This window comes from Antechinus flavipes, chromosome 2 (genome assembly GCF_016432865.1).
Source record: "Antechinus flavipes isolate AdamAnt ecotype Samford, QLD, Australia chromosome 2, AdamAnt_v2, whole genome shotgun sequence".
Lineage (NCBI taxonomy): Eukaryota > Metazoa > Chordata > Mammalia > Dasyuromorphia > Dasyuridae > Antechinus > Antechinus flavipes.
The window spans coordinates 324486914-324511929 of NC_067399.1; the positions used below are offsets into that span (position 1 = coordinate 324486914).

The 25016-nt window shown below is 36.0% G+C and overlaps 1 protein-coding gene across 2 annotated transcripts in view; it reads right to left on the minus strand.

Moving 5' to 3' along the window:
- Nucleotides 1-15951, minus strand: part of LOC127549547 (deubiquitinase DESI2-like) — a 93684-nt gene extending 77733 nt beyond the window's left edge. The window contains exon 1 of one of the 2 annotated variants that reach the window (XM_051977693.1): nt 14626-15951. In XM_051977693.1, coding sequence (XP_051833653.1) covers nt 14626-14655 — 30 coding nt within the window. In that variant the 5' untranslated portion in view covers nt 14656-15951. Of the gene's footprint in view, nt 1-14360 lie in introns of both variants that reach the window. The other variant, XM_051977692.1, reaches the window with a different exon arrangement.
- Between the last annotated feature and the right edge of the window lie 9065 nt (nt 15952-25016).

The following is a 25016-nucleotide window of genomic DNA, read 5'->3' on the forward strand; positions in this document are numbered from 1 at the left end:
AAAGATCTCTGAAACAGACGACCTCATGATGTCAATATTGAAAATGTCCTTCCCATCTCGGGGAGGGGATGGAGGGAGAGAGGGGAAAAATTGGAACAGAAGTGAGTACAAAGGATAATGTAAAAAATTACCCTGGCATGGGTTCTGTCAATAAAAAGTTATTTAAGAAAGAAAGAAAGAAAGAAAGAAAGAAAAGAAAAAAATGTCCTTCCCTGCCCAAATTATGTGCCTCTATATGTCCAGAAAGAATTCTATTTTTAAAGAATAGGTTCATTGAAAACAGAAAAATGTTCTTATATCAAAGTTCCATTTTTGGGCCAACTCCAAAACTTGAGGCAGAAGAAGATCCATGTAGGCACTCTCTACTGCCCTTTTTTCCCTTTTCCTTCTTTCTTTCCTTTTCCTTTTTCTCTCATAATGAATTTCAATTATATTTCTCTACTATTGTATTTCTTTTTCTTTCTCTCTTTAATAATCCTTGATCTTGCCATGAACACAATGGAAGAATAACTTAAGATCATTTTCTATGAAAAAGTGGCTTAAGAACATTTCTTCGCTTTGAGGAAAGAGTATATCTCTGGCAAATCCTTAAACATATAAAGTATTCTAAACAGGTTTGGGAGGTTCTAGTTGACACCTATTATTCTATGCTGGGTTCTGTGATGCAACCTATCAAGCAAAATGGAGAGAAGAAGCAGAAAGGTTTTTTCAATACTGTTTCCTGCTGAAAACATACCCTGACAGTTTTTTTAAAGGGCGAAAAAGAAAGGAAACAAGCAATTATTAGGCTCCTAATATGTGCCAGGTACTATAGTAAGTACTTTATAAATATTATCCCTTTTGATCCTCGTAACAACCCTGGGAGGGAGATATTATTATTATTATACCCATTTTACAGCTGAGAATACTGAGACTGGAAGAGTGACTTAATCATAACTGGTAAGTATCTGAAGTCAAATCTGAGCTTAAGTGTTGCTGATGCTTTATCACTTTATCCATTGCACCACCTAGCTATCTGATGCCCTGAGTGGGTTAGATTCTCAAAAAAGATCTGAAAATAAAGACTGAATCACATGAAAGTAGTGGAATTAAGAAGAAATAAGGTCCACAAACAAAACCAAGAAACCAAAGTTAGAAGGAAAACAGAAACTGAGGGAAAATTTTACAAGTTTCTCTAATAAAGGCCTCAGTTCTCAAATATAAAGAAAACTGAGTCAAATTTATAAAAGAGCCATTCCCCAGTAGATAAATGACCAAAAGATTTAATCAGGCAGTTTTCAGAATAAGAAATCAAAACTATCTATAGTCACATTAAAAAATGCTCTAAACCACTACTGATTAGATTTTTTAAAAAAGCAAATTAAAACAACTCTGAAATACTTCCTCCATCTCACCAGATTGGCCAATATGGCAGAAAAGAAAAATCACTAATGCTGGAGAGGGTACAGAAAAAAAAAAATGGGACACTGAACTAGTCTAAGAATTTAGCAGAACAATTCAGAAGCATACCCAAAAGAAGTATAAAACGACATATCCTTTGACCTAGCAATACTATATTAAATCTGTGTCCCAAAGAAATCAGAGAAAAGTGGGAAGAACAAAAATTTATGTAGCAGATCTTTTTTTATTATAGCTTTTTATTTACAAGATATATGTATAGGTAATTTTTCAGCATTGACAGTTGCAAATCCTTTTGTTCCAACTTTTTCCCTCCTCCCCCACCCACCCCTTCCCCAGATGGCAGGTTGACCAATACATGTTAAATATGTTAAAGTATAAGTTAAATACAATATATGTATATGTGTCCAAACAGTTATTTTGCTGTACAAAAAGAATCAGACTTTGAAATAGTGTACAATTAACCTGTGAAGGAAATAAAAAATGCAGGCAGACAAAAATAGAGGGATTGGGAATTCCATGTTCATAGTCATCTCCCAGAGTTCTTTCACTGGGTGTAGCTGGTTCAGTTCATTCCTGCTCCATTGGAACTGATCTGGTTCATCTCATTGCTGAGGATGGCCATGTCCATCAGAATTGATCATCATCTAGTATTGTTGTTGAAGAATATAATGATCTCCTGGTCCTGCTCATTTCACTCAGCATGAGTTCAGGTAAGTCTCTCCAGGCCTTTCTGAAATCTTGTTGGTCATTTCTTACAGAACAATAATATTCTATAATATTCACATACCACAATTTATTCAGCCATTCTCCATTGAGGGGCATCTACTCAGTTTCCAGTTTCTAGCCACTACAAAGAGGGCTGCCACAAACATTCTTGCACATACAGGTCACTTTCCCTTTTTTAAAATCTCTTTGGGAAATAAGCCCGGTAGTAACACTGCTGGGTCAAAGGGTATGCACAGTTTGATAGCTTTTTGAGCATAGTTCCAAATTGTAGCAGGTCTTTTTACAAGGGCAAAAAATCAGAAATCAAAAGGATGTTCATCAATTGGGGAATGGCTTACAAAGTTGTAGTATATAATTATTATAGAATATCATTGTGTTCTCAGAAATGATGATAGGATGCTTTCAGAAAAATTTGGGAAGATTCATATGAAGTGATACAAAGTAAAGTAAACAGGACCAGGGGATCATTGTCCACAATAACAGCAATGTTGTGAGGATGATTACCTATGAAAGACTTGACTACTCTAATCAAAACTGATCCAAGGTATTTTCAAAAGATCCACAATGCAAAATGTTATCCACCTCCAGAGAGAGAGAACTGATGAATTCTCTGAATGCAGATTGAAGCATACTTTTTACCTTCTTCATTTTTCTCAGGATTGTGGTCTGTGTTTTCTTTTGCAACATGGCTAATATGGATTATGTTTTATATAACTTCATTTATATATTTGACATCAAATTGTTTGCTTTTTTAAAGAAGGTAAGATAGGAGAAAGGGAGAGAATTTAAAACTCAAAAATTTTTTAAATGAATGTTTAAAAACCTTTACATGTAATTGGGTAATATTTAATAAAGTAAAATATACATTTTTCCCCTAAGGCAATTGGGGTTAAGTGACTTGCCTAGAGTCACACAGCTAGGAAGTGTTAAGTGTCTGAGCTCAGATTTGAACTCCTGACTTCAGGGCTGGTGTTCTATCCACTGCACCATCTAGCTGCCCCAAGAAATATATTTCTTTTAAAAAGAAGAAATGGGCTCATCCATGTCCCATCCTTGACCTTGAGTGTTCTCCAAAAACTCTGTCCTGGGCCTACTTCCTTATCTACACCCTTTTTTTCAGTGATCTCATGAATTTAAATATTTTCTTTATCAATATGACTCCAGAATCTAAATATAAATAGCCTTAGATGATCTTCTGAGTGCCAGGACGACATTATAAGTTTGTTAGATATTTATAAATACATGTTGTCTAATAGGTATTTAGGATCCAATATGTCCAAAATGGAACTCATTTTCTTTACCCCTACATTCATCTCTCTTTTGGACTTACCCACATCTGTCAAAAGCATCATAATTTTTCTAGTCATTCAAATTCAGTCTCAACTTATTGATTTCACTAATCTCCTATATCCAGTCAGTTCTCTGATCCTGTTGATTTTTCCTCTAAAACAGCTTTTACATTTGCCACTTCTCCCCACCTATATGGCCATTACCCTTGTTCAAATGGCTCATTTGGACTATACTACAATAGCTTCTTAATTGGTCTCCCTGCTTCCAATCTCTTCAGTCTACAACACTTTCTCCACATAACCATCATATTGATATTTTTTAACCCCACATCTTACCAGTTCACTCCCCTACTCAAGAAGCTTCAATGGCTCCCTTAATTTGTTCTTTAAGAACAAATACAAACTCTTCTGCCATTTAAATCCCTTCACAATCTGACTTTAACTTGTCTTTCCAGACTAATTTCAAATTATTACCTTGTCACACATGCTAGCAAGTAAAGCCTTTTTTCTCCAGTAGTTCTGTCTAACCAAGATGAAAATGTACAATAGGAAATACACAAATTGGGATGGGCTACAGATGCTTTATGTAAAAAGAAAAAAGGATCAGAATAATAGAGCAATTAGTATATAGCTAAAGAAAAAATTATAACACTCACTCCTAAAACCAAGTCAGTAAAAGAATAGTTGAAGGTACCTGGAGAAATGAAAAATGCATGTACTACTTTGAAGTCTAATTTCAGTACCCCCAGCATCCTAATTATTTAACTTTATACTTTTTTCAGAATCCCAGTGTCTTCAAACAGAAAGTACAACTACTAAGTTGCACATGAGGATTTCTGCTGACTACTTATTGATTTAAAAAACCATATATTAACATTACTATATTCTCTTGCATTTTTTAAATTTTGATTAAATAGTTCCTAATTACATTTTAATCTTACTTTAGCCTATACTGGTAGTGTTACAATGCAGCCAGGGAGTCACCTGTTTAACATCTTTGATAAATCCAGAAGTTTAAGGATTCTAATCCAATTATTCCATGGACCTCAACCCTAGGAATATTACTTCTCTAAACTTGAATTCTTCATTTGGTAAACAAAGATCATAAGAGTTCTTGTGAACTATATCTATAGGAGGAAAGAGAATGTAGCCATTGTAGCAGTGATGGCCTAGGAAAGAAGCAAAGGATCAAAAGATCAGATTTCATAATGAGAATGAAGAACATGGTTTGGAATAGCAAGATAGAGGTAGAAGCAAAATAACATATTATGATCAATAGAAGAATTTCAGGGTTCATAAACATAGGCATGAAGCTCTTGTGGGTGATGGCAAGATCAAAGACATAAACATTTCTGTGTGTAGCTCTGCTTTGGTGTCCTAAAAGAGTATATCATGTTTTTCTTGTGCAGCATGATAAATGTGAAAATATGCTTAGAAAAATTGCATGTATTTAACCTATATTGAATTCTTGCTATCAAGGAGAGGTGGGGAGAGAGGGAGAAAAATTCAAAACACAAGGTTTTCAGGAATGAATATTGAAAACTATCTTTGCAGATATCTTGAAAAATAAAAAGCTATTATAATAATAAAAGAGAATACATCATGGGAAAGAAGTATAGTAAAGAATCTGGAGAGTAGGCTGCTGAAGGAGTTATATGTATGCTGAAGTGCACAAATAAAATATATATAAATACTACAATAAATACTGGAAGCAAACATGGCTGTTCAGCTTACACATTATTTTTAGGGGACTAAGTTAACAGAGTTGAAAGCTGTGAGTGAAAGAAGCAGGACTTGGAGGCTTGGCTACAGGGGCAAAGAAAAGTGGAGAGCCAGCTCTCTTCCACCCAAATTTCTAAATACACCAGAAGATAAATAATAAATATAGCTTTAACTTGAAAAAGTTCTAAAGTTTGCTTGTAGAAGAGTTGTAGCTTATGAGTTATTATGAAGTAGTGCAGCGTTCTACATTCCTAATGTTTTGGACGAAATCAAGCACAAATATACTTGAAATCCATACTATGTTTAATTTTTTCCCTAATACAAAATCTGAGTTAGGACAAATTCACATTTTTAAGACAAAACTTAATAGTCGGTATTACATCTTATGAGCCCCCACCAATGTGTTTACTTATTGATATTAACTAGCCTGCCAGACTCTCCACAAATTGGGAGCACATTCTCCCATATGTACATACAATGTGCAGGGGTAATTAGAATGAGCTTAGACACATCATTCAGCAAAAGAATGTGCTTACAGATTCTAGTGCTAAAGACCTCTTTCTCCTCTTTGTGATGGTCTCATTAAGTTCCCCTTAAGCATGATATAACTTTGGGCTGAGACCCTTGTAGAATCCTCAAGCTGCCTTTCTTTGGTATGTCTAGTTTGTTCTTGAATCCCAATATAGATGCTACCACCAACTCCAGATAATCTGGAGATATTACTAGAATCTTTATAGGAAATCCCATAATTTTGCAATGTTTTGAAGTTTCTAAGTTCCTCCTAATGTCAAAAGAGGTGGGAGGAGAGGAGAAATAGAATTGTTCTTCCAACACACACACACCCAACAATTACCAATCAGTGCCTTGGCTAAAAAATTTTTGCTGGCCTAACAGTAAAATGATTTGTCCTAAATTGGTCTTCTATCCAGGCATCAAAGAAATAGATGAAACCTTAAGCAATTCCAATACACTTTCTGTGATTCATTTCATACAATATCTTGACACACTCTACTCCTTTTTGATTTGGTTAAATTGTTTGCAATTCTTTTAAGGCTTTTGAGTACCAAATACAAATTATTATACAATTATTCAACCACCAGTGGTTTTCAACATTTATCATCTTCCGAGCATAGTTCTTAACAATGCAGAGTACATTCACTTCTCTCTCTGGTTGCTAACAGATATACTACTCCTACCAACATGAGTCAATGGGGAACATGAGATTAGAAGAATCAGGACAGAAGCTACAGGAACTTGCTTTTCTCCATGTTACTCCTTCACCACTGCAACTAAGGGGATTGAGACAGAACAATGAGGGAAACTGAGGCAGGACAATAAAAGGGAACTGTGGCACAACAGTGATAGGTCAGGTCTCTTCAGATAAGTAGTTCTAGTTTGATATTACAATGAAATGAGACAAAGGAAATCTTAGTTAAGAAAAAGAGGTTTATTTAGCTGTGGTGGGGTGGGGAGAGAGAATCAGCAAGGATATATTATTGGTTCAGCTGGATACCTACTTCTGTGTTACTGTCATGATCCACAGTCAAAAGCCTGGAAGAGGGGAGGTAGCTAGGTGGTGCAGTGGGTAGAGCCCAACCCTGAAGTCAGGAGAACATTGAGTTCAAATCTGGCCTCAGACACTTAACACTTCTTAGCTCTGTGACCCTGGAAAGTCATTTGATTCCAATTGACTCAGAAGGGAAAAAAAGCCTGAAAAAGGTTTAGCAGTGACTCTGTTTGCAGATTTTTTTGTTCCTACACCAGGAAGCTATAAGAATGTCCTAAAGTTCCTCTGAGCTAATTAAGGCCTTAAAACAATTTCAATATTTTTCAAGGAAAATGTACTTTCATGAGGCAAAACCTCAAGATATTGCTCTTACCACATAAGAAAAAAAATTAAAACTTCAATTTCAGAAAGTGAATCATAAAGGAAAAAGGGAAACGGATCTGTGTGTACAAAAATATTAATAGCAGTTCTATTTGTGAAGGCAAAGAATTGAAAATTGAGAGGATGCCCATCAAGTGGGGAATGGTTAAACAAGCTGTTGTATATTGATGTAACACAATATTTTTGTGGTACAAGAAATGAAATCAGGTGAATTTCAGAAAAACCTAGAAAGACTTACATGAACTGATGCAATGTGAAGTGAGTAGAATCAGGAGAGCAGTATACAAGTAACAGCAACAGAATACAATGATCAACCATGATTAGCTTAGCTTTTGTCAGCAATCCAATGACTGAAGCCATTCCAAAAGATTCATGATGGAAAATAAAATTCAAATAACTGGTAGAGTTTGAATGCAGATGGATACTCATTTCACTTTATTTTTTTCATAGCTTTTTTCCTTTTGCTCTATTTCTTCTTTCATAACTATGATAATATGGAAATATGTTTTACATAATTACACATATAAAACCTACATCAAATTATTTTCCATCTTAGGAAGAGGGTGGATACAGAGGAAGGGAGAAAATTTAGATTTTATTTTCAAATAAAATTTTATTTTCAAATGTTAATGCATGAATGGTTTTTGGTATGTACCTTTGAAGAACCTTGTATTTCAGGAATTTTCTCCCTCTCTTCCCCTCAATCCCTCCCCCACCCTCTCCCCTAGATGGCAGGTGGTTCAATATATGTTAAACATGTAGACACCCATTCTTACAAGAATAAAATAAATCTTTCTTCCATTCAAAAAAAAGTTTAAAATTATCTTTATATGCAATAGGAAAACATAAAATGCTATTTACAAGGAAAAAAGAAAAGGAACAATGACCTAAGGAAAGAGACCTTAGGCCCTTTCCCTCGGAGGCCAACAAATAATAAATATTTCTTGGCTCATTATCCCAGATAATACTATCTTTCTCCATCAGAGTTCTGGGGTAACATTGAGGTTTTTTTCTCTAATACCATCAACTTCAGTTCTCATTCTAATGTGGTCTACTTCACTGTACCTACCAGTCACTAGTTGTTCCAATTCCATTTAACCAAGATTAAGAGAGATTAGTTTTACAAAAGGATATTCATTTTGAAGCTATAGCAAGAACACAAGTACAAACATTTCTCCTAACACTTCAGGGGTTCTCCTAAACCACCTTGATCTACAGGGAGAATGGGCTCAAATCTAGTACACTTTCTACATGGTATTGTTCAATCAAGTTCACATCCAAAGGTAGCATCACTCTAAAATGAGTTCCAATCTAAGTTACTAGACTAAGTTCCAAATATCATTATTCACTCCTAACTGCCAGACTGGCTAAAAAGCATTGCATGGAATTCACTCTTGGAATCCAGGACCTAAGACAATTAACACTTAGCCTTTTAAAACTCATAAGGTCATACTGCAGATAAATCTCTTTCACCTAAAACTTAAGGGGAACAGCCTATAAAAAGATACAGAAGCAGGAGATAGCATCTTGTGAACAGATAACAGCAAATAGAACAGCACATAATATATGAGGGAGGACAACATGCAATCAGCTTGGGAAAATAATCTAGAGTGAGATTGTGAAGATCTTAAAATGTCAAACAGAAAAGTTTGCATTTTATTTTAATGGCAATGAGGAGCCTCTGAAGTTTCTTGAGCTGAGGAATAACATGTCACCTTGTACTTAAGAAAAATTAATTTGACTCACAGAAATTATCAGCATTTCTAAATACCACCAACAAAACCCAGCAACAAGAGAGAGAGAATTTCCATTTAAAATAACTGCAGACCATTTAAGATACCTGAGAGTCTACCTGCTGATTTAAATCAAGGCAGTATATGAACATAATTACAAAACACAAAAATTTAACACAAAAACAGATCTAAACAACTGGAGAAATATTAATTGCTCATGGGTAGGCTGAACCAATATAATAAAGATGACAATTCTACCTAAATTAGCTGATTTATTTAGTAATATGACAATCAAATTATCAAAGAATTATTTAATAGAACTAGAAAAATAGTAAAAAAAATAGAAAATTAGAAAAATTCATTTGGAGAACAAAAGGTTGAGAAAAAACAAGAGAATCAATGTGGGGGGTGGGGAGGAGAGAGGGGAAGAAGGCCTATCAGTACCAGATTTTAAACTATAATACAAAGTAGTAATCAATCTTGTACTGATTAAGAGAGTGATTGATCAATGGAATAGATTAGGCATACAATACTCAATAGTAACTGACAACAGTAATCTAGTGCTTGATAAATCCAAAGATCCAAGTATTAGAGGTAACAACTTACCATTTGACAAAAATTGTTGAAAAAATTAGAAATCAATTTGGCAGAAACTAGAGGTAGATCAACATTTCATACTCTATACCAAGATAAAGTCCAAAATGGATAAATGATTTAGACATAAAGGGTGAAATCATAAATAAGTTAAGGGGGAGGGTATGAAAAAATTTACCCATCAGATCTATGGATAATGGAAGAGTTTATGACCAAAAAAGAAAGATAGGGAATTATGGGAAGAAAAATATTTTTTGATTATATCAAATTAAGAAATTTTGTACAAACATAACTAATGCAACCAGAATTAGAAAGAAAACAGGAAAGTGGGCAAAGGGGAGAATTTGCAATGTCTCTCTGAAAAAAGACCTCACTTTTCAACTACTCAGGGAACTGAATCAGAATGATAAAAATAAGAACCATTCTCCAATTAATAAATGGTCAAAGGATATAAACAAGTAGTTTTTCAAAGAAGAAATCAAAGCTATCAATAATCACATGGAAAAATGCTCCAAATCACTACTGATTAGAGAAAAACAAATTAAAACAACACTGAGAAATTACCATACCCCATCATATTGGTTAACATTGAGACAGAATAGGAAAATTATAAATGCTGGAGGGGAAGTGGGAAAGAAAATGGGACACCAATGCACTCTTAACAGAGCTATGAACTGGTCCAAACATTTTGAAGAAGAATTTGGAAGTATACCAAATATATAAATTTGTACATACCCTTTGACCCAGCAATACTATTACTACATCTGTATCCCCAAAGAAATCAAAGAAAAGTATAAAGAATCTAATTGTACAATGGCATTGATAGCAGCTCTTTTTATTTTTTGATCACAAAAAATTAGAAATTGAGGGGATGCCCATCAACTGGGGAATAGCTGAGTAAGTTGTGGTGTATGATTATAATGGAATACTACTGTGCTATACAAAGGGAAGAACAGGTTGCTTTCAGGAAAAACTGGGAAGACTTACATGATCTGATACAAAGTGAAGTGAGCAGAAACAAGAGAACTTTTACATAGTAAGAACAACATTGTGGGGATGATCAATTGTGAAAGATTTTCAATAGTCCAGTCAAGGGATGGGATTTTTTTACCCCAAGGTAATTGAGTTTAAGTGACTTGCCCATTATCACAAAGCTAGGAAGTGTTAAGTGTCTGAGGCCAGATTGAACTCAAGTCTTTCTGACTCCACAGCCAGTGTTCTAGAGATCCACTGTACTATCTAGCTGTCCCCAAGAGATAGGGTTGGGCCACAGATTATGGTATCAATAGTGAGAAGAGGATTCAAAAGTTGATGAGGAGATGGAATTAACAATTGACTGGATATGGAAAGTGAATAAGATTGAACAATAGAAGATTCCTTTGTAGGTTGAGAACCAATGTGCCTGAAAGAATAATGGTGCACAGCGGTACAGAGGTAAAGAAGTTTAAAAGGTGAGTTTAGGGGAAAAGGTAATGAGTTTAGTTTTGAAGAGGTTGAGTTTGAGATGTCATTGAAATGTCCATGTGGTGATCCATTAGGCTATTGTATTAGAGTTCAAAAAGGAAATGAAAACTGAATATGTAAATTTGACAATATTATATACAAATATGATAATTAAATCCTCCGGAGTTAGTGAAATCACTAAAAGAAATCACTCAGATTCAGTCAGAAAAATCAAAAACTAAAAATCAGAAATAAAAAGATAGTAAAAGACAAACTAACTTCACTCAATAAGTTTGAGCCACCAAGCCTAGATGAACTCTATTTCAAGATACTTGAAAATCTAGTAGATGTGATTGTTTTCTCTCTTCGTGATCTTTTAAAAAAATTGTGAAGAACAGGAAAGATCCTGCAAGATTGGAAATGGGCTAAGGTTGTCCAAGTTTTTAAAATATGAAATGGAATATAATCTCTGAATTATAAGAAGATGAACCTGATTTCAATTCTTTACCAAAAAAAAACTTAGGACATATTATCTAAGAAATGCTTTATGAATATTGGGGGGGGAAGTATCCCTAAGAACCAATATGGCTCCAGTCAGTCAATAATCCTCTATTAAGCATTAAGTACAAGTAGAAAGAAAGAAAGAAAAAGGAAGGATGGAAGGAAGAAAGGAAGGAAGAAAAGAAGGAAGGAAGGAAAAGAAAAATCTGTATCATTAAGGAGCCCTTGGCTAAAGTAAGAGTTAACGTGAACAATTTTATACATATAAAACATATGTATATAGAGTACTTAGAAGATGATGTAATAAAACATTAGTTGCAGGTTTGATCAGAAATAGCTTCCTTCAGAAGGTAAAATATTAACTGTCTTAAAGGAAGGTGAAGTTTCGAAGAGAATACATTCATTCCCACTATACAGGACAGCCAATAACAAGACATAATATCAGTAGATGGGATAGTGTATCTCAATAAACAGAGAGGTCAGTGTTACTAGATCTTAGTAAAGATTGTGGAGAAGAAGAAAGTGTAAGAAGACTGGAAAAGCAAGAAAGGTAAAGGGCTCCTTTTTTGACATTAATTAGACTGGTAACTATAGATAAAATTTACCTGAATCTCAGCAAAATATGTGGCAAAGCCTTTTAGACTATTCTTATGTACAAGATGAAGCATTATGGATTAAATGAGGTGCAGTTAGCAAATGGCAAAAGACTAGACCCAAAAAGTAGTAATTAATGGATTCTTATCAACTTAAAATGGAGTGCCCCAGAGATTTGCCCTTTGCCTTGTATTCCTTAATATCTATATCAGTGGAGATAACATACTTATAAAATTGTTGATGACACAAAATCGAAGGCATGACTACCTTAATGGATGACATTCAGTATCCAAAAAGATCATTGAAAACTATGCACTGAATCTAATAAGACAATAGTGGTAAATACAGAGATTTTGTTGAAAAAATTTACTACACAAATACAAGATAAGGAAAGCATCATAACAACAATGTATGTTTTTTTAAGTTGAGTTTTGGGGGGAGGAGGAATTAAAGGACTTCAAGCTCAATTTCAACAGTGATAGGTGAAAATTAATTTTTTAAATTTAAATTAAATTAAATTTTAAATTTTAAAAGATAATTCAATCCTAAATTGCATTAAGAGGGATATGTTCAAAATTAGGGAAATTTCTACTATATTCTGCCTTGCACTGACCATCATCTGTGTCATTCTCTGGCTATCATGTTTAAGGAAAGGTATTTATTAGTTGAGCATCCAGAAATTGGAGATCACAATATTGAGGGGAAAGAAGGCCATAGCACATGAGAACTAGTTAAAGAAATTTCAGAAACATAGCCTGAAGAAAAGAACACTTGTGATCATAGATTGAAAGTTGTAAAGAACCTCAGAGGTCATCTACTCCAATGCTCTTATTTTCAATTCAGACTCTCCAAAATACTCTACCCTTCTTGGCAACAAGGACAACAGCTTCCCCAAATCATCCAATAGTTAACATTACTTTCCTTGTTGAGTAAATGGAGAAACTAGGTCTTAAGCAACAGATCCAGCTCACTCAAGTCAAAGTGGATAAGGTTGGGGATTTTGTGACTGTGATGACCACCCCACTGAAAAAGAGGGGCCTTTATGGAGAAAAGAAAGCTAATATTGACTCTGGTCCTACAGTTCAATGAATATAAGAACTTAAATCTCTTTGTACAAGAAATGCACATGGAGCTGATAAAATTGTGAAAATAGATTTACATGATGACAATTATTTGAAACCATTTACAGGCAAGGTAAATTTTAAAAGTAATTATCAAAGCAGGAGTGGGTGTTAGAGCTCCCATCACTGTGGCAGCTTTTTCCACATCCACTATTTTAAGATACACCCCCAGTTTTCCTTCCCTCCCCAAAAAGAAACACCAATATCACCCATAGAGAAACACAAGGGTTCCATGCTGTGGGTAGATGCCAAAACATAAGCCCTATGTACATTATATTCATTATAACACACCTATCATTTATTCAGTGTGTGATTTTTGCATGCCCTTTAGACAAGCTTATTTTTTGACTGGCATCTTTATCCAATTTTACCTCCCGATCCTGAGTTTGGTATTACGGCATCACCTTTGTCTATTAGCATTATATTTTTCTCAATGTGAGATTATCTCAAAATGGGTGCCCCTTGTGAATATCCTAAAGATGTCCTGAAAAAAATTGAAGACTTTATTATGGAGCCTTTTACCTCCTCCTAATATAAATGTCAGGATGAATAAGGGAAGCCCTCTACACAGAGTATAAGAAAGCAAAGGGCTAACAGTTGGTCCCAAAACTACCTTTTCTGGTTCAGAATCATACTTCCTCTTACCCTTAATCTACTGTGGAGTGGATTTGTTTAAGGGATCACATGTGCAATATGAACTGGGCAATCTGCCTATCTTTCTTAGGGAGAAGGTGCTGAAGTAAAAGTGCAGTGTCCTCAACCCTTTAAATTTGCATACTTGAATGTCAAAGGAAAATGAATCAAGAGGGGTGCATTGTTGGAGATTTAGAGAAGGATTGGGGAAAATATCTCTAAGTTGTGAATTTTGCATCCAGATGCAGAACTCATGACATGCCACAGCCACTGTTAACTGAACACTCTCAAGATCTTGATTCTACATTCCAAAGCCAAAGTCCACACCACACTGGAACTCTCCTTTTAAGATTCCTAAATAATTGCTCTTCCTTACAGGAACTTGAATTCTCTGACTCCTGGGCTCTCCTCGCCTTGAAATTCAAGGGCATCTCCTGGGAAGCCTGAGCTGCAAAGGAAGGTAATCATATCTCCCCCTCCCCAATAGCGCACCAACTACTCAAACCAGAGCGCTTTACCTTCCATTCCTGAGAGATGCGATGGGAGCAGCAGGAGCCAAGCACCGTGTCAATCGGTCTATGTGTCTGTCAGTCCGGACAGACAGCCGGTCTCTCCCGGACTCTGCGCTGGGCTCCTCTTATTAGCCCGGCTGTGTCCAATCACAAGGGGCATATATGTTGTCATTGCACCCAACCTCCTACCGTTTCATACTCACCATATCATAGACATTCAAAATCACCGGTTCATTTGCCATCGTTGATTGTAGAGAATATTGGGGGCAAATATTATTTTCCCTTCCCGTTGCAGCGTTGCCCCCCTCCCCCAGGTACTGTTTGGGCTTTGCCCTCAGCTATATGCAAAAGAACTCCTCATCGTACGACTTCCAAAGAAACTTGCATGAGGAGGAAAGGGGGGCTTTGGGGATCCAAAGTTGTTTTTTTCTTGCACCCCCACACACACAACAGTACAAACACACTCACACCAGGATTCTTCCTAACACTGCGGCTCATCAGGGTTTCTGGACTTAACGGTGCACCATCCAATCTTGTAATCCAGGGAGAAGTAAAAAAAAAAACAAAAAGCAAAAACCTAAAAAAGCAAAAGTCAAGGCAATTGCAGGGAGCTCCAAACCCTAGCTCTGTCTTGCTACGTATGTCCACAGAACACAGGAGAAAGATGGGGGAGGTGGAGGCGAGAGAGAGGAGAGGAGAGAAGGTTCTATCAGGAATGGTAATAGGAGGAAAATGGAGTAGACTCTAGGCAAAGTACACATTTAAAATGATGCATGAAACCCCGAACAGTTTAAAGGGCTCTACACTCAGCAGGCAGTTCCCCTGACAGGAGTTGAGAGTCCTCAGATAGGCTCCAAGTCTCAGCTTGTAGCAGGCAGGAGGTTCTTAATCATAGGTGTCTAAAATTTTTCTACCGTTTCTGATTTCGAGGCAGTTGCATTTTCTCTTTAAAAAGCCAGAAACATGCATTTGAATAAAACTTAAACAAATAAGCAACATTCATTTCAGAATGAATAATTTCGCCCAGAGCCATGAGGGTAGAGAGTTTATCGGTTGTCGCTCTCCCCAGATTTACAGAGTCGCCTACTAGGAAACTATCCTGGAGATTGAAGCTGATCTGCTCCTATTGATAAAGGTCACCCTGGACCGACGGAAAGGAGAAAATGCATGTGTCTATATCTCTCTCTTCGTCGTCCTCCATGCCTCCCTTGTATGAGCTAGGCAGTCAGCTCAGAATCTAAAGCCACAACTTCAGTCCAGATAGAATGAGAAGATCTGTCCAAAGTGCTTCAATTCCGTCTGCTCGACCATATAGAGCTGGAATCGGGTGGGTCCCTCCTCAGGGCAAGCTGTAGAAAGGGTTCTCTGTCATCTCCCAGCCCGCTAAGGCGCCATCTAGAGCGTCCACATTCAGGAGTTCTCCAAGGTGCTGAAATGAGCCTCTGGACTGATTTCCAGAAGCCGTGACCTGAAGTCCGAAGGTCTGCGCGGGACTTTGCTCCTTTAATTACACCTGCCTTCAGCTTCTTAAGGGCTGGAAGGAGAGAGATGTAAAGGCTGCCTTGCCTTGCCTTGCCTTGCAAGGCAGGATAAGGCAGGGCAGGGGAAAGAAGTAGGGGCAGCTCTATTTCTGAATCAGATCATTCCGAATGAAACATTTCCCTCCACGCCGTAGCCGAAGCGTTACTTGCAGCCGGTTAGACTGATGCATCTGGCAAGGGCTGGCACAGGCACAGGGCTAAGTGATTCTGGTAGTGAATGCCTCTGCTAATTGGAGAGGGAGATGGGGGAGGGGGAGTTCCCTCGTTGGCCGATTCCTAACCAGTGACACCCACTGGCAATTAAAATCTGAACCAGAGGAGAATCAACTGTGAAACCATTGCGGTAAATTTCTTCCTGCTCCCACTCCCTCCTCAACCCCCCACCGCCCCCTCCTTTTTCTTTAAAGGGAATAAAAAAGGTAGAAGGGATGTAGAAAGAGAAGGAAAGGAAAGAAGGAGAAGGCGAGGACAGGAAGGGTCTCTATATTCAATGAGGAAAAAATTTTAAAGTGAGAGTAGGCTGTAGGGGGTAGCAGCCTTCTCTTTAATGTTGAAGCAGTGAAGATTTTGGCTGTAGTAGTTCCTCTTCCCCTCCTTGCATTCCCCCCCCTCCATCTCGACTCTCTCCCTCCTAGCTTCCCATTTCCTTAAAATAAATAAATAAATAGACTGGGAGCTGGGGATGGATGAGCTCATCTGAGTTGGAGGCGTAGCTCCGGCTGCTTGCCAGCTTGCAGCCAACCAGATCTGAATGAAAATTGCAGAGAGCCTATTACATAAGAAAAAACAGCATTCCCCCCACCCTTGGTTTCAGGGGTCAAGCTAGGCACTGTGAGGTCGGAAGCAACCGGATTCTCTATCCTGTCTCAATTGATAACGAGGGGACAAGAATCCCCGCAGCACGAAGCCCTCGGCTCATCCAGACCTGTTAAATAATACAGCTGGTGATTAACTTCGAGGAAGAAGCGGAAGAGAAACAGGAGAGAGAGAAAAAACGAGGAAAGAAGGGAGGGAGCACGGGTGTTGAACATTTCTCACAGACTTTTTTCACTGATTTTTCCCCCTCAATTATAAAGAAAGAAAAAATCCATTTAATGAGTTAGATGGTGGTAATAAAAGATACTCTGAATAAGAACCGGGATATCTAAGGGATAACAGAGATAGTAAAGTGTAGATCATGAATTTTGATATAATAATTAATTAAAGGAAGATGTGCTGGCACACTTTATAATTCCATGAAAATATATTTGGAAGGATCTGGTAGGTGTCTATTATGGATTAAAAATATAGGGTCCAAAAAGAAAGAGAGCCTCATCTATCTCTGCCTTAGCCAAATCACACCTGGAAAACTGTGTCCAGTTTGAGATGCCATATTTTAAGAGGCCCAGTGGTACACTGGAGCTTATAGTACACTGGAGCAACCAGGATTGAATAATGAAAAGAACTGCTGTAATTTTTTTTATCTTAGGGGAGTGACTTCAGATTCCAGTTGAATTATTCTGTTTTCACCTTTTGATCCAGCAGTGTTTCTATGGGCTTATATCCCAAGGAGACTTAAAGGAGGGAAAGGGACTCACATGTGCAAAAATGTTTGTGGCAGCCCTTTTTGTACCAGGAGATCATTATACACGGCAACAAATTATATAATGATCAAATCTGATGGACATGGCTCTTTTCAACAGTGAGATGATTCAAACCAGTTCCAATTGTTCAGTTATTAAGAGAGGCATCTTTACCCAGAAAGAGGACTGTGGCAACTGAATCTGGTTCACAACATAGCATTTTCACTCTTTTTGTTGCTGTTTGCTTGCATTTTATTTTGCTTCTCATTTTTTCTTGTGTGGCACAATAATTGTATAAATATATATATATACATATAATGGGAAAAAAAGAATTATTGTGTTTTCTGTACATTGAACAAATTCCTGGTGGTATATGATTTTTTTAATTCAATTCCCAATGTGGACATTCCCCATATTGGATTCAGTGCCTTAGCTTACCTGATCACAATTATTAAGAAATTTCATAGGGATATAAATGTATCACCCAAAGCCTGCTACTAATGAAGAATTTCCTGTTTGATTAAGAAGGAAATATGGATTGTAAGCCAACAAATAAGCTGGAGTCTACAATATCTTTGTGGGATATGAGTAATCATCCTTATTTGGGAATTTTATGAAAATAGAATTCCATATGTGAATTCCAGGAGGAATCATGGCCCAAGCTAAACCTGGAGGCTTCATTTAAAGATTAAATTGACAAACTGATACTACTTAATATGAAACTTGTTTTCTTTCTAACACACTTCTAATTACCTTAATAATAATAATTGCCTACATTTATATAACAATTTAAGATTTGGAATGCTCTTTCTCTGATTTGATCCTAAAGTTAGTATCCTCATTTTACAGATGAAGAAACTGAGACATAGAGAAGTCAAACAGAGAAAGTGTTAGAATCAGGATTTGAACTTGGGACTTCCTGATTCCAAATCCAAGTCCAGAAATATTTATGCTGTTCCCTAACCTTATTCCAGGCAGCTAGGTATTAAAATAGATAAAATCACATAGATCTGAATGCAAATCCAACCTCAAACACTAACTAGTCTTGCAATCCTAGGCAAGATTCAGGCACTTAGCTATGGGTATCTGCTAGAATCAGGCACTGAGCAATAGTTGTGACAATTGAGATTTGCATGGGGCATATTTTTCTGAACCCAGAGAGTGAAGTAGGCCCAAGGACCTAAGAAGGTTAAAGGCTCACATTTTGATCCAAACCTTGATAAACCAATCTTTATAAAATTATAAAAACTAATCAAATTAATAGACCAGTAGGCCTTGAAAGCCATTCAAGAAAGGAGCTGATGATCTAAGGGATTGGCCATCATTCAGCAAAATTTACATCCTAGGGTTAAATCCCTCACAGCTAGTGAAGAAATTGGAAATCATTACATGGTTTAAGAAACTGTAAACCACTGGGAAACAGATTTAGGAAAAAAATAAGAAGTCTATTCAAATACATGAAGAGCACTCATGAGGAGGATGGATTCAACATATTCTGTGTGTTTCCAGAGAAGAAAACTTCAAAGAATGGACAGGATTTACAAAAAGACAAAAGATAGGTCAATATTAGAAAGGACTTTCTAGCTAATAGAGCCATCCAATCATAAAATGGACCAACTCAAAAGGCTTCACATTGTCAGTTAAGTTCTTCTTCATTTCCCACTAGGCTGCAGTCCTGGACTTCATCAGAATCTTATAGTCTTGTAAGAAACCATACTTCCTGCTCCTGCTCCTCATTTGTAGAGAGTGAAGGGTGAAATACTGAAGAAGTCCTCCCAGATCCTCCATTTAAGGAGGACTTCTAGGGCAGCCATCTCTTTATTCCCCTCACCCACTCACCCTGCTTCACTCTGATTCAGTCCTCCAGATTTCATCATGTCCTGGCACCTGATACCTTCCTTTCCCTTGCCCCAATTTCTTTTTGTGTGTTGCCTTCCTCTATTATATTGCGAGCTCTATGAAGCTAGGGATTTTCTTTTGTATTTCTTTTTATCCTCAGTGATTAGCACAGTGCCTAACATATTGGCACAGTGAAGAGTACTGAGCCTGGAGCCAGAAAAACTAATCTTCCTGAATTCAAATCTGGCTTCAGACATCTGGACAAATAACTGTTTGCTTAGTTTCCTTATCTATAAAATGAGCTGGAGAAGGAAATGGCAAACTCCTCCAGTATTTTTGCCAAGATGCCCAAATGGGCATCTTGAAGAGTCAGATGTGACTGAAATAACCAAACATCAACAACAAAAGCACATGGTAGACACTTAATAAATTTATTGATTGACTATTAATAGAAAGGTTCAAGAGGATGCTAAGTGAGTACTTGTTAAAGATACTTCAGAGAAAATCCTAACAAAGGAGTATTGGGAGTTGAGATGAAGATGATTTCTGAGCTTCCTTTCAACTCTAAAGTGCTTTAGGATTCTGCATAGATATCACCACAGGTGATTCAGTACAAGTCCCATAGTTTTTACTACAGGCTATCATTAGTGATACCACTTGAACCAAATTACTGAGCAAACTCTTTGATCAAAAATGTATGTTATACAATGGCCCAAGCTGCAAATAAGGTAGCTAGCTCCTGAGATAAATATTGTTATTGACCTGTTTATAGATGAAGAAGCTGAGGCTTGGAGATATTAAGTGACTTGCTGAAAATTAGGTAGCTAGTGTTTGAGGCAAATTTAAAATCAGGTCTTTTTTATTCCAAGTCCAGCAATATTCTCTATCCACTGTGCCACAATGTCTTTAGGTTCTGGCTATCCAAAATGTCTGCTACAGTATCTGGCTCTGTGAATATGCATTCTCTTCAACAAATTCTCTTGAATAATTGGAAAGTTATTCATTGCTCATAGTTTAACAATGCTAATATAATAAAAATTGCTACTTCCTAAAATAATTTATAGACTTAAAGTGCTATACCAATCAAATTATCAAAGGGGTGTTTTTTAGATATAATATTAAAATTCATTTCTAGGAACAAAAGTTTAGAATCTCAAGAGAAACAACAGAAAAAAAGCTGAAATTAAAAGAGAATGGCACTTCCAGATCTCATATTACATTATAAAGCTGTAATCATGACAGAGATTTGGTACTAGATAAAAATTAGAAACATATATAAGGAAGAATCAGAAAACATCAAAATCAATAACCCAATATTCAATAAACTTATGAAAATAAATGACTTGGAAGGAAGAAAACCCTATTTTAAAATAATTACCATTAAAAATCGGAAAGAAGTATGCAAAAATTAGATTTAGACAAATATCTTATACCATATACTACAACAACCTCAAAATGGATTTTTGGCATTAATAATAACAGAATTTTAAAAAAAATTAGAAAAGAATGAGAGCATACTTTTAAAACCATATCTGGAAATAGTTCTTAACTAAGTAAAGTCTGCAAGCAGTTTGTAAATATTATCTCATTTTATCCCCACTTCAACTCTGAATGTTGAAGAGGATGGTATTATTATCCTCCTTTTTATAGATGAGAAAATTAAGGTAGACAGGAGTACACAACTAGTAACTGTCTGAGGCTAGACTTGAAGTCAAGTCTTTCTTCCTGATTCCAGATAGCTCACAAAAAGATTAAATAGCTCTCCTGATTACATAAAATTGAATAGGTTTGTACAAAAAATTTCAATGCAAAATAGGAAAAGAAGAGCCTTTAAAAGGGAAAATAAGCATTTTCATCAACTATCTTTGATAAGGATCTGATCCTTATTTAGAAATCAGACAATTTAGAAAACTGACAAAAATATATGAGACTAAGAATCATTACTTAATAAATCAAAAGATGTGAATAAACAGGTTTCAAAAGAATAATTTCACACTATTAACAAACCATATAAAAGATTGTTCCAAGTCATTAGTGCTAATAAGAGAAATGAACATCAAAATTGCCCTAAGGTTTCACCTCATATTCAGCAAATTTATTTTTTCCTGGCAAAGCATTTTGGCAAAAATGATGAGATGAAAATAATGATAGCTACAGTATGAATTGATTCAATGGAAAGCAATTTAGAATTATACTAAGAAAGTGACTAAAATGTCAATACCTTTGATTATACTACACATATACTCTAATCTAAAGACAAAAAAGAATAGTTCTACATATACCAGAATATTCATAGAAACAGTTTTTATGGAAGATAAATGCTGGGAACAAAGTAGATGTCTATCAATTAGGAAATAAATAAGCAAATTGTGGTATAAGAATATGATAAAATGTTAAGTGTGGTAGGAACAATATCCCCACACTAATTTGGCTAGTTTTTCCTTCAAAGGTATTGAAATTGTCTTCAAGATTTAACTGATTTAGAGAATTGAGGCTCAAGCATTTGATGTGGATTTCTCTTGCTTGAGTACAAACAGTCAAAAGGTGTGCCAACTTTACTTTGATGCTTTGGGAGAGGAGGGGAATGAAGGGTGTTGACCATGGATACCACAATGGCAAAAGAGTTGCGTTCAACTGAATCAATGGATGTTCTCACTGAATATTCTTTGCCAAACAGTCTTCCCCTGCTACAGTCAAATGAAGTGCCTTAGATTAACTTACGTGAATTATGAATGTTTCCTTTTTTCTAATATAAAATCTAAACTATGAAGGAATTGGCTAAAGTCAGGCCTCTCTTGCAATAGTGTTCTAGAAGAAATGATAAATATGAAGAATTCAGAAAAGTATGAAATGACTTATATGAACTAGGGCAGTGTGACATACAATCAGGAAAATATATATACAGTGACCACAACAGTGTTAATGCAAATAATAACAACAACAACAAAACCCATCATGTAATTATAAAAATAAGGAATCTTAGTCCTGGAATGGAGTTGATTAAAATGCAACTCCCTTCCTTCTTTGCAGAGATAAGGGAGAATCTCTCATACACTATCATACTCAGTTAACATTGGTTTTGTTGAACTACTTTTTTTTTCCCTTTTAGAAATCTTTTCTGTGAGAATAGCTTATTGGGTAGAATAATGAGTGGGAATATATTCACAAATGAAAGCAATATTCAATAAAAATATATTTTAAAAAATTTAAATGCAGTATTTAACTGCTAAAAAAATTTTTTTAATCATTCAATTCACACATATTTGGATTCCTAATCAAGTAATACTGAACAAATTTGGACAAATTTGTGAAAAACAGAGTAGTCAGAAATCTCCCTAAATCTCACTTGGGGAATATATATATAATATGTAATATATGCAATTCCAGTTTAAATAGCCCCTCTAATAGAGATTTTGTACATTAATACTATTCCATTAAGAGAAAGGGAATAAAATGTGAAGGACTGCTAGCTTAACAAAATCTGAGTGAGGTGATGGAATAAAGGCTATTCAGTGAAATGACAGCAGAACACTGTGACAGACTAAGAAAATTACCTGACATAGAAAAAACATCTGAGTGAGACTCTGTTAAGAGAACTAAAACTTTTTTCTGCAGAAGTGAGACTCTGTTAAAAGAACTATAATAACATGGCACAACAAATGATTTGTTGAACTCAACAGGTGTCACTAGCAAAAAATCCTGCTATGTATAGAAACTCATTCCTTTAACATGTGAGGTATAAAATACTATGTATATATTGTAATCCTTCATATTTGAAAATGACTATTGTTGGTGATCATTCCCTCTCTCTGTGTATATGTGTGTATACATATATACACATATGTGTAGATGTATACATATATGTATACATGTATGAATGTGTGTGCATATATATGTTTGTCAGTAGCTGCAAAAATTGATGCCTTAAACATAATCTTTTCATAGTCATGAACACAGAACAACTGTCACTGGATTTTTTGTTATAAGTTCTTATAGCATCTGTTGCTTTTCATCTCTCTGATAACAAACTACTCTCATCAACCTAAAGTCTATTTAAATGTCTTTGCTAGAATATTATATGATATTCAATTCTGATGCACATGGCTCTCTTCATCAATGAGATGATTCAGACCAATTCCAATGGTTTTGTGATCAAAAGAGCCATCTACATCCAGAGAGAGGACTGTAGGAACTGAGTGTGATTCACAACATGGCATTTTCACTCTTTCTGTTGTTATTTGCTTGCATTTTATTTTCTTCATCATTTTCTTTTCTGGTTTGATTTGATTTTTCTTATAAAGCAAAATAAGTGTATAAATATGTATGCATATATTGGATTTAACATATATTTCTACCATATTTAGCATATATTGGATTACTTACCATCTAGGGGAAGGGGTGGGAGAAGGGGGGAAGGAGAACACAAGGTTTTGCAAGAGTTAATGTTGCAGAATTATCTATGCATATGTTTTGAAATAAAAAAAAGTTTTAATAAAAACAAACAAACAAAAAATGTCTTTGCTAGAAAAGAGCCATTCCAATCCTAAACAAATTCCAAGATATCATGCCTACTATTATTTTTTGTCCATCAGACCATAGCTCCATCTACTCATCACAATATTTGAAGTTATACTTTGAAAATTTTTTCAATGTACTGATATATTTCATTTTTTCATAGTCTTTATTATAGTCAGCCACTCAAAAAGCATTTATTAAGCACCTACACTGTACTTGATGTTGTGCTAAGTGTTAGGGTTATAAATAAATGAAAAAACACAACTCCTACCCCCAAAGAACTCATCTAAAGGAGGAGACAAAATAGAAATAACTGTGTATATGTAAGATATTGTTCTTATTGTTCAGTCATGGCCAATTCTTCATGATCCCATTTGGGGTTTTCTTGGCAAAGATACTGGAATGGTTTGCCTTGTCATTCTTCAGCTTGTTTTACAGATGAGAAAACTAAAGCTAAGTGAAACAGAGGAAACAAGTGACACAACTAATAAGTATGAGGCCAGATCTGAACTTAGGAAGATGAGTCTTCCTCACTCCAGGCCCAGTGTGCAATCCACTATGAAACCTTGATGCCTATAGACTCAACTTGGTTGCTGTGATTTTTTTAGCCATTTTAGTCTCATCTGACTTTTCATGACCCTATTTTAAGGCTTTTCCTAGCAGAGATACTGGGGTCATTTGCTATTTCCTTCTCCAGTTTAGTTGAAAGATGAAGAACTGAGGGAAACAGGGTTAAGTGCCACATAGTTAATGTCAGAGGCCAGATTTGAACTCATGAAGATGAGTTCCTGGTGCCAAGCCCAGTGCTTTATCCATTGTGCCACTTCACTGCCCTACAAGATATATACAGTGTGAATCGAAGGTAGCCTTGGAACAAAAGGCACTGGTAATGAGGGTGGGGAGGAAATCAGGAAAGGCTTCTTGGAGAAGATGGGATCCTAGTCAAAGAAGTCAGGAGGCACAAATAAGGAGGAAGAACATTCCAGTTATGGAACAAGAGAGCCAGTGATGCTGAATCATAGATTCATAGATCATCGGATCTGTTTCTGTGAAACAGATGATAGAATAATAGGAAAATAATGAATTAATCATTAGTGGGAATGAGGAGTAAAGCTTAAGAAGACTGAAAATATAGGAAAATAAAATATAGAAAAAGGTCAAGTTGTGAAGGGATTTAAAGCGAGGATGTTATATAAAATCCTGGAGAAAATAAGCAATCATTGGCATTTAATGAATGGATTGGGTGGGGAGGCTCAAGAGGGGTGTATGACATGCTCAGACCTGCTCTATAGTGAGATCACTTTGGCAGCTGAGTAGAAGGGATGAAATGAGGAGAGACTTGATGCAAGAGCAATCATCAGCCTACTACAATGGAATAGGAGTGACGGGATGGAGTCCTGCA